Below are 19,232 nucleotides of genomic sequence, written 5' to 3'. Positions count from 1 at the left end.
GCACCTTCTTCCTTTCCTGTGTCTCTCCGGTCCTAGAATACTGCAGCCAAATCTGGTCTTCGGCCCCACCTTCTTCATTAAAGCTCCTGGAACGTCCATTGAATTTTTTCCTTTCTGTTGTCCGCTACCGCCACTTGCCTTTTCGTAACTTCTCCCTCAATAAGATTAGATCCTCTCTTGGCATTTCTACTTTAGCTGATCGCCGTATCCTCAATGACCGGAGACTCTTTTTAAATATCATTAATGGCAAATACAGATCATCAGACCTTCTTTCTTTTTTTCCGCTTCGTGTTCCTTCGCGCACGACGAGGTCGAGTGACCTATTTCATTGTTTCACCCCCCGCCTTTCTGTTTCTAAACGTTCTTTTCTATTCAGACTTCCTTCTTCCATTAACTCATATGCCAAATGTGTTCCAAATTTTGATCCTTTTTTTCATCCCACACCCAACTTGCACCATCACTATCGTAATTTTCCCCCTATTCCTCGCCCCACCTGATGACTATTCTTTGTTATTATTTGTAATTACTGTTGAATTTTTTTTGTTTTTGTTGGTTACGTTGCTTATTGTTATGTAATTATTTCTCCTATTATTGTAGTCCTCTGTAATTGGCCTCGTGCTGTTTTTGGACTAAATAAATAAATAAATAAACTGCATGTTTTAAGTAGTGCTCCTTTATCATGGAACATTAGAAGCAGTATTAGGGGACCAGATGCAAATAATCTAGTGTAGTTTTAAAAGTGCCCATCCTTATAGTAGCATGGAGGTTTCATGTAAATAAGTTTTATATTTTAATCCTATTCATATCAATTAGAGCTCATAGTCAATTAGGTTAATATGATCCCAACGGATTATAGCCATAATTAGATGATTTATACAGGTTGCTAAGCTTTATCTGTTAGCAGCCTGCAAGTTTTTCTATCTTAATTTTATTCTGCGTTTCTTGTAATTTTTTAGCCTGAGGCATGATTACAGCAAATTTGTGATGAAAAAAATCTACTGCAAATCCAATAAGACTATGAAGCATTCATTTGGTAGACAGGACCATGGCTGATATACTCGAGAATATAACTCTTAGTAGTCGTTAGGGAAACAACATTTTATTTGGAATAATTACGAGCCCTGCACTCAGTGAGTACCATCATGTTCTACGTATAAAACCCACCTAGTGTAAAAAGCTCTCAAGAAGCATTTTTACCAATGTAAGGATCGTAACAACATCCAGCACATGAAAAGACATTGCCCTAATGTAAAGGGGCACGTGAATGGCCTTAGAGCCCTCAAGTTCATGTTATCTCTCGCACCTCCACTACAGTCTCTCAGTCACAGGTCCTATCCTTCCACTCTCGCCAGTCCATACTTCTCTGTGGAAGTACAGAGAAATCCGGTTATTAGGCGGGTTGGGGGGGAAGGAGTTTATACCCAAAATGTCGGCAACCTGCATTACCTTTCGAGACAGTGGAGTTCTCGCCTTAACATGACTGCTATACTGAGTCCCGAGAGATTCTTCCATCCCCTCTGTACGGAGAATTTTTGTAGGAAATTCTTGCTTATCCATAAAGGTTTAACTTGTTTTATTTTATTTTTATGGGCCACTGAGATTAGTCTTTTGTCAGTGGTCCCTCTTTGTTTATATTTTGGTAGACTGTAGGCATAGGGATAGAGAACTCAAATATTCTCGATTATGCATTCCATGATTTTCTGCTACTCTCCTTAAAGTGATTTTTTTTTTAAAGATTGCTTTTCACCACATGCAGGTTTTAATAGCTCCTTGAATAAATTGAGATCATTATTAGAAAATATGAGATTTCAAGTGTAAAAACTTTTATGCATTTTGACTATGTAGTATTATACTCTATTTGTGTATAGTCCATGTTGTGATTGAATATTACAATGAATCTTATCTTTCCTTGTTGTATCGCTCAGATATTTATAAGATTCTCATTTTCTCTGTAGATAATGGATAGATAGTAATTATGGATTTGTTAGTCACGACTACTATCCTTGAAAAAAGTGGTGAAACTCAATTTGAACTGTTGTATTTTAGTAATGTATTCATAAGCTAAGGTGTAGTAAACTAGGCATGAAACTTAATTTTTTTTCCATGTTTCAAATATTATCATCATGCTAACTACTCAGTGTTAAGGGCTTTTCTGTATCTTTTGGGCCTAACAATCTGCCGTGACTAATTACGTCATGAAAAAGCACTTATTTTGATTCTGTAAATTGTACTGCTTTATATTAAGCTGATTCCAATGGCGTATTGTAACACCTTGGCAAAATCAGTGGTTGGTATGATAATTATCACAGGGCAAATGCTAGTAATGGAATAATTCAGAATTGAAGTCAATAAAAATGCAATTACGAGGGTGGATTGATAAGTAACGCACAAAATTTTTTTAAACAGAAAGTGAAATCAGGCAAAATACATTTTATAGGATTGAAGATACGTTTTTACCTATTTTTCAGCATAAGATCCTAGTCATTCAACACATTTCTCCCATTGTGACACTAGTTTGGAAATACCCTGTTCATAGAACTCAGTTTTCAGAATACAACCATCTGCGCACAGTCGATTTGACTTCTTCATCAGTGTCAAAACGTTTCCCCCCTGAGAAAGGACCAAACAAATGAAAGTCCTAAGGTGCAAGGTCTGAACTGTAGGATGGGTGTTGGAATACTTCCCAGCCAAAGTTGTCAATTTTTCCATGAACAGAAGCGGCAATATGAGGACGAACATTGTAATGGAGCAGTATCACATTTGGCATGTTGCGTTTGTCACAATTGGCATGATGTAACTTTGACAATGTCCTTCCATAATTTTCAGCATTCACAGTTGTCCATCTCGTAAGAAATTCCACCAACAGTACACCATGCGCATCCCAGAACACTGTCATGAACACTTTTTTGGCAGACTGCGTCACTTTGATCTTCTTCGTTATGGTGGAATGGGGATGCTTCCATTCCATAGAGGCTTACTTTCTTTTGGGCATATAGTGGTACACCCACGACTCATCACTGGTTAAAATTACTTCCAGGAAGTCTGACCTTCAGCAGCATAACACCTTAGGTGGTCCAAGCTTGCAATCATTAGCTGGCCTTTGTGGAATCTGTCAGATTTTTGGGCTCCCAGTAGGCACAAACTTTAGAAAAATTCAGTCTGTCATGCACAATATCAAACACCATACCGTAAAGGCCGTTTTACACGGTACACGGAATTGCGCAGGTTAGAGCTGCATTTATTTCTAAAATGGCGTGGAATTGCGCGAATGCATGAACGAAATTAGAACAGGGGCTATTTTGCCGTCTCGCATCCACGCATTCTCGCATGTGTTCTAGCAATTCACCGCTTTACACGACGCAATTTTGATTGTGCCTTCACACGTACGTCAGATTGCGAAATTCCGTGTACCATGTAAAACGGCCTTAAGAAATGTTGAAACTTGCTGACAAGGTTTGCAGATGGATGCATCGGTCAACGAGAATTGTTTGCTCTATGGCTGTCACATTCCGTTCAGTGGAGACCGTCACTGGTCGGACGGCACGTGGCGAGTCAACGAGATTAACTTCAAAAAATTTGCACCATCCCAAGTTTTTGCTATGGTCCATACAGTCTTCCGCATACACGCCCAACATTTCACTGCATATGTCACTCGGGTTTAGTCCTTGAGCCCACAAAAAACGAACTACACTTTGTTGCTCTTCGCGGGTGGATGATGCTGACACGCATGCCATCTTAGCTCAGTAGTTCACCGTTCTGCCGCAAGAGCTATACCTTATCTAAATATGGCTGCTTAGATGCAAACCTTCAAACTAAATGTATGCAGAATTTCAACTCCTCAGTCATTATAACATGGTGGGAAAAAAATGTTGTGCGTTACTTATCGATCCATACTCATATTAGAGAGAATAATGGCTATATTATATTTACTACATATCTTTTTTGTATGTAAAAATTTTATCTCGAGTCAAAAGGCAGATTAGTATAATTTTGTTTTTTATATTGATCCAAGTTGAAGATCAAAGATCCATGGCTTAGTTGGTGGTAGAAATCAAACTCATCAAGCATTAAAATTTATAAAAAGCTGCAAAAATCAACTGTTGTACAAGAGGGAATGATAAGTTAAATCATATACATGTTGGATATGAATGGTTTTACAGCCTACTTGCAGTATGCGGAGGACCATTTCTTTTTCCCTCTTTGATAAGATCCTTCGGCAAAGAATGGTAATGCAATTGGCACCTTGTTAATGGATATGAAATCTTATTTGACAATAGTAATAAAAAATAAAAATGAATCACCATCGTCAAATAACCCTTTCTAAATATTCTCTCGAAGTTTCAAACAAATGAAAATCCACAAAAGAAATGCTTTTCTTATATAAATTGTCCTTTTTCGGCTACTTGCCTGGGCATTTGTACGCCGCTTCGACGTTAACTTGACAACATGGACTCTAATTGCTGGTTCAGGTATCTCCTATTTTTGAAGGTACCGGAAATAAAAGAATAACATTTCCTCTTGGATTTGAAAGGAATTAGAGTTGTCCCTGAGTGATCTCCTTTCCTATGGAGAATACACCTTTCTTCACAATGAATTGCATGCGGGGTACATACCCAAGTATCTTTTCTGCCCTTATCAGTCTTTCTTGCAATGGAAACAATTTAGTTCAACAATCTGCATGTTAGAAATGTGGTGATAGAAGGCTGCAATAGGAATTATGCCAGTTCAATGATAGCCTAGTGTTGATGCTTAAAGGCATCCCCGAATTGTGCTGGGCTCCTAACTTGAGATACAAAATCAGGGAGGCGAAATAATGTGTCCAAATATCAACCTACATCATAAAAATACAGCCGCAATAGCCCTGAAGAAGCATGATTTTTGGCTATTGAAAGTGAAAGGTCCATAAGGAACCATTATTTTTCGAAGACTTACAAATGTATCCATATGACAATACATAGTGTGCAAGTGCATTGGGTTATAAATGTGTGTCCATTAGCGGACCTTAGTAGAAATGAAACTAATGGCTGGAAACTGTTGTCAAAAACCTTATTCATTAAATATAGATGGATGAAATTTTAAAGCCTTGTGGTAACATATTCCCCCCTATATAGCTTTGGATTAAAGTTGTGGATAATTAGTACTCTTTTCTAAATAGTTAATTGTTTATTCTTGATTTTAAGATCTGGTGAAAGCCAGAAAAAGAAAGGGGAAGGGTTAGGGGGGAGGGATGGAGTAAGCATGGTAAATGATTAAAATAATAATCTCATCTTTATAACAATCAAATTTAGGACTAGGCAGTCATTTCTTACAATTTACTTGTTAGACAATCACAAACATCCATGCCGTGCATAATGGTAAATCCACTCAGACAGGATTGGAACTCATGATCTCTAGGTTGGTAGTCAGGGGCATTGCCCCGGCGCTACCTAGGCTGGTTACTTCTTCAACTGCTCACATGGAACCATGTGGAGTTATATGATTCGAATCTAACATCTACATAACACTGTGATGCTTTCTCTTTTTCCCTTTGCGCAGCTAGCATCCTTGGTAGGAGCTCTCACAGATATGAAATTTAATGAACAAATGATAGTTGATACTAAAGCAGGGTTCCCACTCAACCTTGAAAACCTTAAAACTGTGAATAAGACATGAATTTCGTCTACTGTGAAAAAAACCTGGAAAAAGCCGTGAAAATCATCTTAAAACCTTAAAAATTACTCATTCTTGATTTTATGATCGTAGAGCTACGATTGACATATTAAAATAAAAATTGATATTTCAATCATATTTCAATGTCAGTCACGTGCAGATATGGCCACGGATTTATCTGCACACGTATATTCGAAGCGGAATTATTTGTCCGTGTGCCATGATGACACATTGACCTTAAGCCTGTACCAAAGCCGGAATACTGGTAACCAAAGTGTTCATTAACACTTGCGAAAATTCAGACTCTTCTTCACTTCCCTGGCACCCTGGTCCCTCCATTTTCCCACTCATAACCTTAAGCCGGAGCTGAATTATGCTAACGATAGGTGACGTCATAAGAGATAGCGTACCCATTGCTGTGTTTGCATTCACGGCATCTTCGTGTTCGTTAAATTTTTAGTTAACATGCTGCCGATGATTGTTACGTGACCAATATTTCTGCCTAAAATAGTTTATACACAAACCGTGAATTTGAAGACATATAGACCATAAAAACCTGGAAAAAACCGTGAATTTTATAATTTAGATTGAGTGGGAACCCTGTAATGTAAATCATAATTTTTGTGGTTGTAACTCTACAATATTCATCAAAAGTGTATGCTGACTGTGCCTACTGTGCTTATAAATTACTCGAAAGTCTTTAAATTGTGAAACTAACTAAGTGTATATTAACTATAATTTTCAGGTACTATTTTTATTATGACGAAGACAAGACAATGTTGTATTTATTTATAATTGATTTTTCTTATATTTATGTACTATAGTTGTATAGGTTAAAGTGGAGTTATCATTTTCCCAAGTATAGTCCTTTCTTAATTCAAAACCTAGTAAATGATTTTGTTATGTTTTTAAGACTCACTCATGATATTTAAACCATGTAACTTACATCTGCAGTTCATTTCGTTGCAATTGCGATAATGTTACTGAAATTCCAATGTCTCCATTCTTCTGTTGCTACCACGTCGGTTGTTGGTTTTAAGACGCAAGTTTCGCTGGCACTGCTGCCAGTGTTTTCAGGTCGAAGATGGTGCTCCATGCTGGCAGCAGTGCCAGCAAAACTGTAGTCTTAAAACCAATAACCGATGTGGTAGCACCGGAAGAATGAAGACATTGGAACCTCAACACTGCGGAAACCTACATAGTCACATGTTACTGAAATGCTCTGCTTAAAACTACAGTGTCTCCACCGTTTTGTGTGGACAATATTACCATTACGGGGGAAACTCTTTGAATGTCTGAAAAATTTGCCTTTTGATTAATTGTTGATTTATTGGTTCTTATCTTCAGTTCCCAAGTGTGGCTCAACCAAACACAAGCATCTGCAGAACCAGAAGGTTTTCAGGCATCCATTCTGTTTAAGGCCTTAGAAAACACCATGAAGCAGGATAAAGGCAATCTAATTGAGAAAGTTCGTGGGATTTATGCCTTCAAAGTGAAAAATGGTCCAGGAGGGAAGGAGGGCATGTGGGTCATTGATGCCAAAACTGGAAGTGGAAGTGTGACTTACAATGGCAAAAGTGAGTAAATGTGATGTAATTTCCTTTCCCTGCTCATGTTAAGAATGAATGTGTTATGGCTTGAGTATCAGAGGCTTTGGTCAGGATGTCCTGTGATTCTATAAATTCATCATCATGTTAGAATTGAAGGCAGGATAGGCTCACGCACAATTTTTTAGCTCTTTCATACTATAGTTTGAAAAATAAAGAGACTCATATTTTCTATTTTTTACTGTTGCCTACTGCTGCAGCCATTCATAATGAAAAATGGACAATCTCTCCCTGATCATTTGATGACATCCTGAGCTCCTACTGAGTGGTTCACCACTCTCAGCTATTTCTCAGTTTTGTGTGATTGCAATTTGAAAAATGATTGTAAATTACTGCCATGTTAGTTTTGTTGGTTCATCTCTGTATTATGACCTGGTTACACAATATATGAGACTGAAGCTCAAGACAGTTTGTGACTTCAAGGAAGGAGTAGTAGTATGTAGCTCATTTCATAATGTATTGCAGTTTCAATATTATAAATCTAAGTTTGGTTCTCTTTTTAAGCTGTAAAAAATCTTTTTTTGTGTACTGATGGTAGACGCTTTCCTTTTACAGCAAAGCCTGATGTTACGTTCACCATCAATGATGAAGATATTGTTGATCTAATTTCTGGCAAGTTGAACCCTCAGAAAGCATTCTTTCAAGGGAAAATAAAAATCCAGGGCAATATGGGACTTGCTCTCAAGTTGGTGGAGCTTCAGAAGCTAGCTGCTGATGAAATTGCCAATATTCGTGCTAAGCTGTAAGATGGACCTCAGATTTTGTTGTTAAGGTAATACATCATCAAGTCTTTCATTTTACATAGTATACTTGTGGTAATTGAAATATATGAAAAGTGATCCTTATTACTTCTAAAATCTGAGGTGGATATTTCTTGTTATCATGTGTCTCTTCCCTAATGAGTTTTAATATTATTTCTCAACATTCCATTCATCCAATCCCTTAGCTTGTATTGCTAGTTGTAGATTGTTTCCTTGTCTGTTAAAAATTATCAATAGTTCATCTTTATATATCTTACGTATTCAAAAAGCCTTTCTCCTTTGGACAATACTGGTCTAGGAGAATATGTCCATAGGTGAATGGTTTCTATGGGTTTGAGGTACCTCAAGAGCACGTACTACTTTGTAAGGGAAAATAAAGCTGTCTTAAAGTCAGGGATAGAGGTTATTCTGTAATTAACTCAAAATCTCAATAATTACTCTGTAAGATAAGTGATTATTTTTAAAGCCCTAGAAAAATGTACTCCTCAGCCTAGGAAGAATTACTTCAAAAATTCCTTCTGCACCATTTTTCATTAACAATTAAAAGATGATTTTTTACTGCAGTGTTGTTGCATAGGTACTCAAAATGCTTCTGAAGGGTTACTATGTAAATTGGAGACCATCTTCAGATTTGCCTTTGGCAAGGAATTCGACCTCAGGTCCCTTACCGAAGGTTTCTGAAGATGAAGGGAAAGGTGCTCGGCGTGACTAAATAATGACCTTCGACTCGCCTGGCTTTGACTTGAATAGCTCCTCAAAATGACAGAATAACTTTCCAAAGAGATGATGATGTACTCATTCTCATCCAATTACGAACTTGTGCCACATTGTGTATGCCTGCTTCACAACTATGCAGCAAAAGTGGAAATCGTTTAAAGCTGAATTCAGAAACTTTATAGTATAGTTGCATTTATGATAGTAATCCTAAAAAATAATTTGAGGACAAAAAAAATGTACTTTATTTCATTGATTGCAATGGTAAATAACAAAAAAGAAAATTACCACCACAATGTGAAGACAAGTCATAGAAGCACAAAGAAAAATTCCACCACAAAAGTCACCAAAATTGATGTGAAAAGCAATATCCTCTTCTTAATTCACATTCACAGAAGTAGGCCAGGAGCCATTTTAGGAAGAAATGCAGTTTGAATAGTGATGAGTAACATTTTATAAAAAAGTGAATGAAATCGAACCCAAGGATCCCAGAATGCATTCAACATGCTGATACTTTCCTTTACATTACAATTATACTTGTGGAAAGCCGACTGAAATATTACCTACCCTCCAAAATTTCAGGGACTAAGAAAAGGTGAAATAAAGGAGTCGACAAAACACCTCCCACACAGCACAGTTTGTATTCAATGTGTATTTTATACGAGTTGTGGATCTCTGAGTATTTTCACCTTATGTTTTGTTGAAAGATGTCTTTAATACGTATTGGATACATTCCATGCAATATGTTTTCAGCTGACTAGGAGACATTGCAAGAGTGATGTTCAAGATCTTAATGCCGATGTTATTTTCTGAAACTATATAGGTAATGTAGAAAAAGTGTCACGGCTTTCTTCCTCACAGGCCCGGGTCCGAGAGATATTCGCATGTAAAGATTTTGTGCACCATCACTTCCCTCCCTCTCAAGTACCTTGGAGGCCGGGTGGTGAGAGGCACTCCTCCAGTGCCTTTTGCCACCTGTGTCCTTGGTTCGAGTCCCGGTGGATGCCAATTTTTTTTCTCTCTAGTAATCTTTTAAATCACTGTTACAACTCATCCCCATTCGTTTAATTTAATTACTTGGCAATTTTTTTATTTTCATATTAGTTTATGGATTTTAAATGGAACTCTGAATTGTGCCTTATGACCCTGCGGTCAAGTAGACCGCTCAAGCTGTTCTCAAAGTCTACTTTGTCTATGTTTTGCACCTGTTTTCACACAGTTGGGCCTCATTCAGGGATTAGTGTTTTTGGGGCAGAACTCTTTGAAGGACGTAAGGAGGCATACCATAAAGGAAGACAGGGTGAATGGAAGGATATGCTGTAGTAAGGAGCGAGATTTGTTGGGAAGACAGTGAGTGGGCTGTGGAGAAAATTTAATGGAGGGAAAGCCCAGTGGAAATGATATTATGAATAAATGAATGTTGAGGTCAAAAAATAACGGTGCTTCAGAAATGGAAGAAAGACCTTGAAAGTTGGGGGGCACACCTAAAAAAACTGTGAATGAGTGATGAATGGGGGCACGATTGGTTTATTGAAGCGATGCAGAGGTGTGAAGAGGCTGTGGGAGCAATGGTTGGGGCAAGGATGAGCACATTACCCTGAAATTCACGTGTAGTTATAAACATCTTCAAATTTGCGTGGTAAAAGACAATTCGAAGTGGAAGAAAGCCATGACATTTCTTCTACGTTACTTATATAGTTTCAGAAAATAAAATCTGAATTCAGATCCCGAACATCACTCTCGCGATGTCTCCTTGTGAGTGTTTCAAATAAGTGTTTGAAATTAAATATGGGTTTTAATGCATAGCCATGGCATAGTTTTCATGGGTTGATACTTATTGTGAAAAAAATGAGTTCCTTTCTAGAACTATTTTGGTATTTTTCACTCTGCCTAAAAAATTCACCAAGTGGCCATGTGTGGCCATGGGATACTGATCAATGTCTTTCTTTGTACACACCCAGAAGACAACAGGTTTTCCTAGATATTTATGATTGATACTTAGTATTGGTAGGGATGTGCGAGTAGTACTTTTTGATCGATTAAGTATTGAGTCATTATAACTCCTCACAAGTGTAGAGTCGTATGAACTATGGCAATTTCTAGACCAGGCAATATGATAGCACATGCACCAACCTAAATGCATTTTTCCAATTCCCTACTACATTTTCTCTCCAAACACTTTGTGTGACGTAAACTGGAAAAGATGATGAGGAATGTTGATGGTAATTGTGTCACAATTAGGAGATTAATGAAAATTAATGTGTCTATAACAGTTCCTAAATATGAGTGGGTGAGGAGGGAGAGCTTAGGGTAGTGGGGGCTTCAGACGACCCTAGATTCTGTGGGTTTAGCTGATGGGGGATGGGTAGAAGCAAGAGTGGTGGAGACCGAGTGAACTTGACGTTGCCGAATGTAGGTACTGCCTATACTTCCTGTAGGAAACAAATTGCCCATGAGTGTTTCAGGCCAATTGCCAAGACAATGCACAAGGTGTCTCATTTATAGAGGATTATGCTGAAGGCGACCGAATAGCTCTCAATGTCTTCATCATCTTTCTCTTGAGACTAGCTGCAGAGTCATGCTGCTCTACTGTCTCTGTATGTAATTTTTACACATTCTCTTGGTGCTTGAGAAAAGAAAATATGGGAGGGTGTATAAGTATTGTATAACAGAAAATGAGCAGTGGAGTGGTCCACTCCAATTACTCTGAATACCGAAAAAACATATTTGGCACCCACATGACTGTTTTAGTAGTTAACTGCTAAGTACAAAGCAAGGTGACATTTCCAGGCCAAGGTAATTAAATGATTTATAGACTTACAAACAATTCTTACATGAGTTTGATGATAGGGCATCCTGTCGGCAGATTTCTGAACCTCCTGGCCTCGACAACTCTGTTACCAAAACTACTGGACTCAACATTCCTTTTAGTGCTCAAGGCACTTAAGTACTCGCACATCCATACATACATATCTACTAGAATATTAGGATGCATATCTGATACAATCTGTTTTAGTATTCAAAATAGGAAATTGCTCTGAATCCAATACAGGTTTCTAATAAGTACAGTAGAACTTGCTTAGTATGTTTCTGAAGGGACCGCAAAAAATGAACCTATTAACCAGGAAAAGGTGCTAACGAGGAAAGTAAATAATAGCAGTTGGGGTAATTTTAATCTGTGGAAAAGTCGTCATAATTACAATTACTCTCGGTAGTTAAGGTAGGATAGCCTTCCTGAACACTTTTCACATTTAAAATCAAGAAAATGAGCACTACATTGAGAAACAATGCCATGTGGATAAAAATCACAATGTTTCATAGACAATTACAGGCGGTCCCCGACTTTCGTACACAATGCGTTCCCGAAAACTTGTACGAAAGTCGAATGTACGAAAGTCGAACCATTGACTTCCATACTAATTAGGGGTTACGTTCCAAAAGAGCGGAATATACGTACTAAAACTTTTTTTTTCACGGAATTCATTTCAATTGACTTAATTTTAATAATATGTCAATAAAACTCCTCAAATCATCTAATTTCTTTCGAAAATAGGCAGAAAGTGCAAATAAAAGTTAAAAAAACAAGAACTCCGTTGGCTATCGAGTGAAACTTCCTCTTGGCGTCTAAGTTGACATTCCACTTATTACGTCCACTATAAATAAAAGGACATATCAAGAAGCATAACAAAATGTATTTTTTGAACCCGCACTCTGGATACCTTTTAATTTTTACACCAAAATTCGATATTTGGCAGGTGACATTCGTGATCGCGTATATTCCGCATGTTATTCAAAAAAGACAAAAGACAAACGGAATTCGGGTGATATTTCGTGCAATATCGTTGGCGAAGGTTTACATGAATTAAACAGCACTCAAACGAAAAAACACAATTAGAAAGGTCTTACTAGTTTTATTGAAAGCTATTCGATGATGTCTAGTCAACTTCTTTAGAAAAATATCTTCAATGAAGCCTTTCTTCTTCTCTTGATAAAGGAGCCTATAGCAGGCAGTCTCTCTCCCAAATAAATCACCTAGATTTAGAGTCAATTACCAACAATTCCCTTCATTATATACGTTCGTATTGTTCGTATATACTGCCGATACTGACATTTGAAACAATTGAATGTTGGGATGCGCAATAAACATCGCAGGAATTTTAAAAAAATTACAGACCAACGTCCGAAAGTCCGAATTTAGCGTACGAAAGTCGAGTAAAAGGTGTCAATTTTGAATGTACGAAAGTGCGAATTGTACGAAAGTCGAGTGTACGAAAGTCGAGGACCGCCTGTACATGTAAACGGCATCGATCTCCTGTGATTAATGCATGTATATATTTATAGAAAGAGGACATGTGAAGCTAAGTCATTTCTTCTTTCTCAAAGCGTACTCGAAGAATATAACAACAACCCTGAGTATGTCAATTGGTTGTTTTTAAACATCATAAAAATTGGGAAAAATTTTATTTACCTTAAATTACGGCAACAGCTGTACTCATTTGCTTCTGGAATGAAACCAAATCGATTGTTATATCAATTAATAAAACACAAGATTATTAGTTTACAACATCATTACAAGAAGATTTTATATTACACAGTTGAAAATTCCCTTTAAAATATGTCTAATGTCGTCTGCTTTCTATTTTTTTGTGCCGATAACAAGTATTTTTATGCTAAGCTTTGCGTGGAGATCCAGAGCATCGTCTGCTCCTGCAACAGTAGTCAAGTAATGAGGCACATACTCTATAGCCTCGACTGCTTTAGATGAAGTGGGAATTGGATAAGACTCATTTCCTTCCTCAGCATCGTCTTCATCACTTCCATCCTCGTTTTCTTTCAACTCCTATTCATGAATTTCATCGATTGACATGATTTGGCAAACAGTGAGATCATCATCACGCTTGCAATACTTGTTGAAATTCAGCTCTCCAGCAATCTGACGCCACTCTTCTTGGGGAAAAGGAGTAATTTCTGCTTCTTCTATTATGTGATCTGCTATTTCAATTGACTGCCCTCGCTATGATAACTCGTGCAATAGTAACAACTGCCCGCTCGAGTACCACACTCCGCACAAAGTTCGCGAGGACCCAAAGGCAACAGAAGGTGAGGAGCTCGGGGTGGGGAAAATTGGGGCTTCTCATTGGCTACAGTTTTACATTCCCGAAAAATGGCCGCATTTTATTATACATCACGTCACAAGAATTGAGAAAAGCGTTTGGATAAATCACGGTCGTAGAAAGAGAGATGTGGAATGAATGTAAGAATGTTAATGGCTGATAATAATAAATTAAATCATGAATTTTGAAGATACTGGAGAACGAATTGCGGGTTGCGTCACGGGAAGCAACTGATCGTAAAGTGCAACTTTTTCAAACGTACTAACCAAATACTTTTACCTGTATTTTGTTTGGATGGTACTGGAACCGAGAGAAATTGCTGTTCCAAGGAGGAAAGCTTACTAAAGAGGAACTTCCAAACAAAGTTCCACTGTATTCCAAGTTGTAACCCTTTCTCAATATGTACTGAATACTCTCTGTGCAGTGTGGGATATGTGTTTGCATTATAAACAAACTCATCGCCCAGAAATTAAATTGTTAATGATAAGCCAAGCCTCAGAAACAAAATTAAGTTCTTTGTTAAAAAAATATTGCTCACATGTTGTCACCCAAAGGCAGTATACTGTAGCGGTCCCAACCGAGGTATGCCCGGATGAAATGGCAAGTGGATCGTCACATAAAATATGTCGGGGCCGACTGTCGGGAAGGGTGACATATCAGAAGTTAATTTTATTTTGGGAGTTCCTTGATCAAACAGTAACCTCTCTGAATTATGCGATCCCATGTTGACAGACAATGATTCGGTGTATGGCAGGTGTAAGGTTGGGATATGCAGGATGTAATTCTCCCAATACCAGGAGTACTTCCAGAAAAGAAATTCATTCATGTAAAAAAAATTTGACTGTCTATCCATAAAGCGATTCATGAAAAAGTACATATTCATAACAAAATCAAACCCTGATGATTAATAATTGAAAGTTTTGGGGTGTTAGTGACAATGAAAATGAAAAGGAGACAAACAATTTAAATTTCAATATATTGCAATTATTAACAATAACATCAAAGTAACAATTCTCAATCAATTGTACCATGAAGCTGTATTCATTTTAGATATGTCATCATAATGTGCAACAATTGAAGAAGATCTATGTCTTTTTGGGATCTATGGAAGGAAAAGAAGTCCTTCCCACTTTCCGGAAAACCTTTTTTATTCTTCGTGAATGTCACGCTACACCAGCGGGAGTAAGTAATGGGAGCGAATGGCTAATGATGTCAGGACAATCATAATTGTCACTTGAACGAAAGAAGTCTGACATGGACAGGGAATATGCTCACTCTTAACTGAAGGGTCATCACACAGGGCCAGGATTTACTTAACTAAACTTGGTGGTCCCTTGTAGATTCTGTTCCACATGCTGAGGGGATTTGGGCTAGCTGCAGGCTCTCCTCTTGCTGCGGCCTCCTCCATGCTTGAGGGACGCAGATCCGTGGCCTGGTTGCTACTTCAATTTTCCCCTTGTGGCACTTATTAATTGGAAACAGGAGCCCTGAGTCTGGCCACCTCCTACTCGAACCTCTTTCTTCTGCCTTCGTCTCTCAGTGATGTATACTCTGCCGTAGTGTTCTGTTGTGCTGCTTCCCAAATTTGGTGTCTCAAAAAATAATCTTCACCTCTGGTTCCGTCACATGTCTTATATGTATAACCCATCCGCGATGGCTTCCCCTCTTTCGTGGATGGGTTCTTTATGGAGAAAAAGGGAAGGGGGAGAACACTGGATACCTGTGAGCAGCCCTACTTGACTCGGTATCACCTTCTATCTCATAACTGCATTCATCTTCACTTTAAACTAAGCATTCACCCATCCACACACACACTCACTGTTACTGTGGTCAAGTTGAGGAGAGGGAGGGGGGGTTTGGTGAAAGGATGTGCATGACTGAGTATGAATGACCGGGCCGGGATGGGCACAATACATTCTTATATTTGAACTAATTTTTCATGAAAATGGCATGTTTGACGTAAAATTTTTCCTTTATTATTGCTATAAACCTACCTTAAAACTATCATTACTACTCGATAGTTGTAAAAATCAAATGAGTGATAACAAATTTCACCTGGCACTGCAATCCCATTTTGGTCCTCCGAGTGGAATAATTTAAAATAATGTTTTGAAACATAGGCTTTCACAGCAAGATTCATTGATGATTAGGTGAATCATTGCTGAAACCATATGGGAAACATTGGAGCCATTGTTTCTTTTGGAGGATTCTCTTCCGTATCTGGCTGACTTTTATGCCATCCACTCAGTTAAAATTCTAGGGGTATATGCTATATATTTTAATCTGGGAGTAATTTATGTCTTTGGATCATCAGGAGCAGTTAACATCTTGAGCTTTGAAAACTTTGTTGCACTTCAGAATTTTTTTACCAAAAATCAACCTTCAAAAGTTTGCGGAGGACTTTATTTATAGATGTATTATTTTACAATGTGAGGTGGGTCAAATACAAAATTGTAAACTGAAACTGGTATTAAGTGACCTCTTACAATTCCAAAGAAAAATGGTTGTTATTGTAAGACTCGAAGTATGGGTGATTAAGCAATAACAAGACTCCCAACACCGATGTAATTTAACGGGAGTTTATTGTGACTCCAAAAAATTACATGTACACGGCACACTCTAACACAGCCAATAATCACTCAAGCGGCACGCACTCACTACCCTTGTTGCCAGTCCTCTCCTTGAAAACTAAATGTTCTTTCGCACCCCTTACGTGGCACTCCTCGTCCCTCTATTGGCGTGCCCATAAAACGTCTGCTAAAAATGCCTAAAATTTTAAAGGTACATCGGTGGAAAAGAACAATTTTGAAGATGTGTGCTTCAGACCTTTGATTTTTGCGTTGCTACTTCATTTTCAAATGCACCATTCAATTCGTTAAAAACTTTATTCATTTTCTCTCAATGAAATATACACATCTCACTGAAATATGGTATTTTCTATTATTCACTACATTGGAAAATCTTATGTCATTTATTAAAAAATTATTGCGTTTGCACGCAAGTGTGGCTGAACTCTAAAAAATTACATGTACACGGCACACACTAACAAGTTGGGCCAAGTGCGTTGCAAAGGATAATTTTCTGCAGGCAGTAATACTGTAACATGGAGACGTCAAAACCTGCTACCTTATCTCATGGAACAATTGGTTTTTCTGCATGAAAATTTGAAGGGATCAACTATTAGATAATTCATTTGCGTAAGTAATCTTTATTATAATTATACAAATGCCTTTACTGAGGGCTCTTCTGAGCAGTTTAGATACATACATTAATTAAATTGATGACATAGTACTAGAGGTTAATGCATTTCAATTGCGCTTATGGAACTGTTTAAGACACATTAATTTCATTCATCTCCTAATTGTGATACAATTACCAGTAACCAATTATAATAAAAATAAATGGAAAGATATCCATAGTGAATGAAAATTCGATGATGGTTTTTCATGGAATTAGAGCAGTTTATTTGTTGATATGTTTTTAATATGATGCTAATCTTGGTGGTCTAAGTGCTGGAAAAGAATTGTGTGGAAAATCTGTGGTCATGCATGATTATTGCTGAGGTTTGCTGATTTATTAGTCTAATGCTAAATGTGAACATATGTTTAGCTGTTTGGATAGCTGAGGAGCGTCTAAATGCCCTTTTTATTTCATTTTTGATTAATTGTTCATATGGTGTGCTAACATTTTTTCTCTTATTTTTCAGGTCGTTGAATTCTTTAATCATAAATACTGTTATGCAGAACTTTGTTGCAAGAATTTGACTAAGTTTTGTATTTATTGAGAAAAGACAAATGGAATTTGTAGGTTTTCTCTGAAGGTGGTAATTGTTACATTCCTGTGATATCATCTCTTAGAACTCTATTGGGTTTTATTAATGTGGTTGTGAGTTTACTATAAATAGTTACCATTCCTATTTCGTTAATTCTTTAAAGGTCTACCAGATTTTATGAATACTTGTTTAATTTGAAATTTATGCTGCTATATATGTATTATAATGGGATAATTTGTTGCATACACATTTTTGTGTTGATCAATGCTTTTGAAAATGTCATTTTTCTCTGGCCAATCCCCCAGTTTACACTGTCCAGATAATTAGCCCATTCATTTAATGCCTTGGACCATTTGATGTCTCTTGTGGTTGACCTGACCTTTTCAGTCAGCAATGACAATTTTCTCTTTCATTCCATTTTGGTGGCACAAAAATTATTTGTTGTGATCCCGACCTGCATAGGTGTTGTTGATTCAAATTGCATGGCTCCAGTGTACCTTATGTACTCATTTGAGTAAAAAGTTGTTTCCTTGTGTTGAATTGTTTTATATTGTTCAAATAATCATCCCATGCATAGGCATCAGGATGGTCCTTGGCTGTATTAGCAAGCGGAAGGGTGACTGATAGATAATTTGACACTAAAGACTAGTTTTATTGATTTGACTGACATTAACTGAAAGATGGCGTATTTGTAAATCTTTTAGTGATGTTAGCTGAGAATATTGGTCGCACATATTATTTCTGTTTTTATTATTTGTTGATGCATTCATTATCTGCGGGTGAAATTATGTACTTCTCTCTTCGTTTATGGAAATATTTAACTAGGGGCTATAGAATTGGGCTTCAAGGGATTATATCCATTCTCCAAAGTATCTAAGTATTGTATCTTGATAGGGTGGAATGAAATCAGTATTTTCCCGGGAAAATGTAGTGTACATTGTAATTTTGTAAGCCGTTGCTCTTGCCTTTGAAGTTAGATGAAGTGTAAAACCTGGTGGTAAAATGGCTTATGTGGTGGTGCAATCATGCTAATATCCATAATATTCACAATATGAACGTGCTCAATTCCCTTTTCGGGCCTATGAAGTATCACCTGCCAGTCATATTCAGCAGATTCTGCTAGCCATTTGGTGTTACTGTACAGTGAAATTGTAGTTGGGACTTAAAATGTCTGCTTTTAAAAGTTTGGACACAAAAGATATCATGGAGAGTTGAGAATTGTTTTTTGATTTGAAAGTCTTAAAAAATTTTAAGCCATTACCATTGCCACCTTTCATCATCATTTATTCATATCTCTTGGTGCTAGTTGGTTTACATAGCAAAAAAATTGTATTTTTGTATGCGTTGTCAAATAAATAATATAAAATGGATTACCTTTAGCTTTTAAATTGATTACAAGTGAACTTGCTGGCAGCATTGGCTTGGACCCTAATGTGTATCAGGTGGACACAAAATTCATTATTTTCTTATACTCAGTTATTGGTTAAATCGAGTTTTCGGAGCTAAGAATCTCTGTGTGTAGGTAAATCACATTAGATGTTGCCTCTTTTAATTGCATGCATGTTTTTAAAGGGATATTTAACTAGCTCTCAAGTTACTTTTTACCATGTGTGGG

General features: G+C 37.3%; 1 protein-coding gene across 1 annotated transcript in view; it reads left to right on the top strand.

The window, feature by feature from the left end:
- Nucleotides 1-18,987, top strand: part of LOC124170745 (sterol carrier protein 2) — a 40,932-nt gene extending 21,945 nt beyond the window's left edge. The window contains exons 8-10 of the mRNA XM_046549672.1: nt 6,997-7,226; nt 7,812-8,028; nt 17,552-18,987. Of these exons, the coding sequence (XP_046405628.1) occupies nt 6,997-7,226; nt 7,812-8,002 (421 nt within the window). The 3' untranslated portion in view covers nt 8,003-8,028; nt 17,552-18,987. The remainder of the gene's footprint in view (nt 1-6,996; nt 7,227-7,811; nt 8,029-17,551) is intronic.
- The last annotated feature ends 245 nt before the right edge of the window (nt 18,988-19,232 follow it).

This window comes from Ischnura elegans, chromosome X, assembly GCF_921293095.1.
Source record: "Ischnura elegans chromosome X, ioIscEleg1.1, whole genome shotgun sequence".
NCBI classification, from domain to species: Eukaryota; Metazoa; Arthropoda; class Insecta; order Odonata; family Coenagrionidae; genus Ischnura; species Ischnura elegans.
The sequence above is the reverse complement of the archived record's forward strand: the minus strand, read 5'-3'. Positions and strand labels throughout refer to the sequence as shown.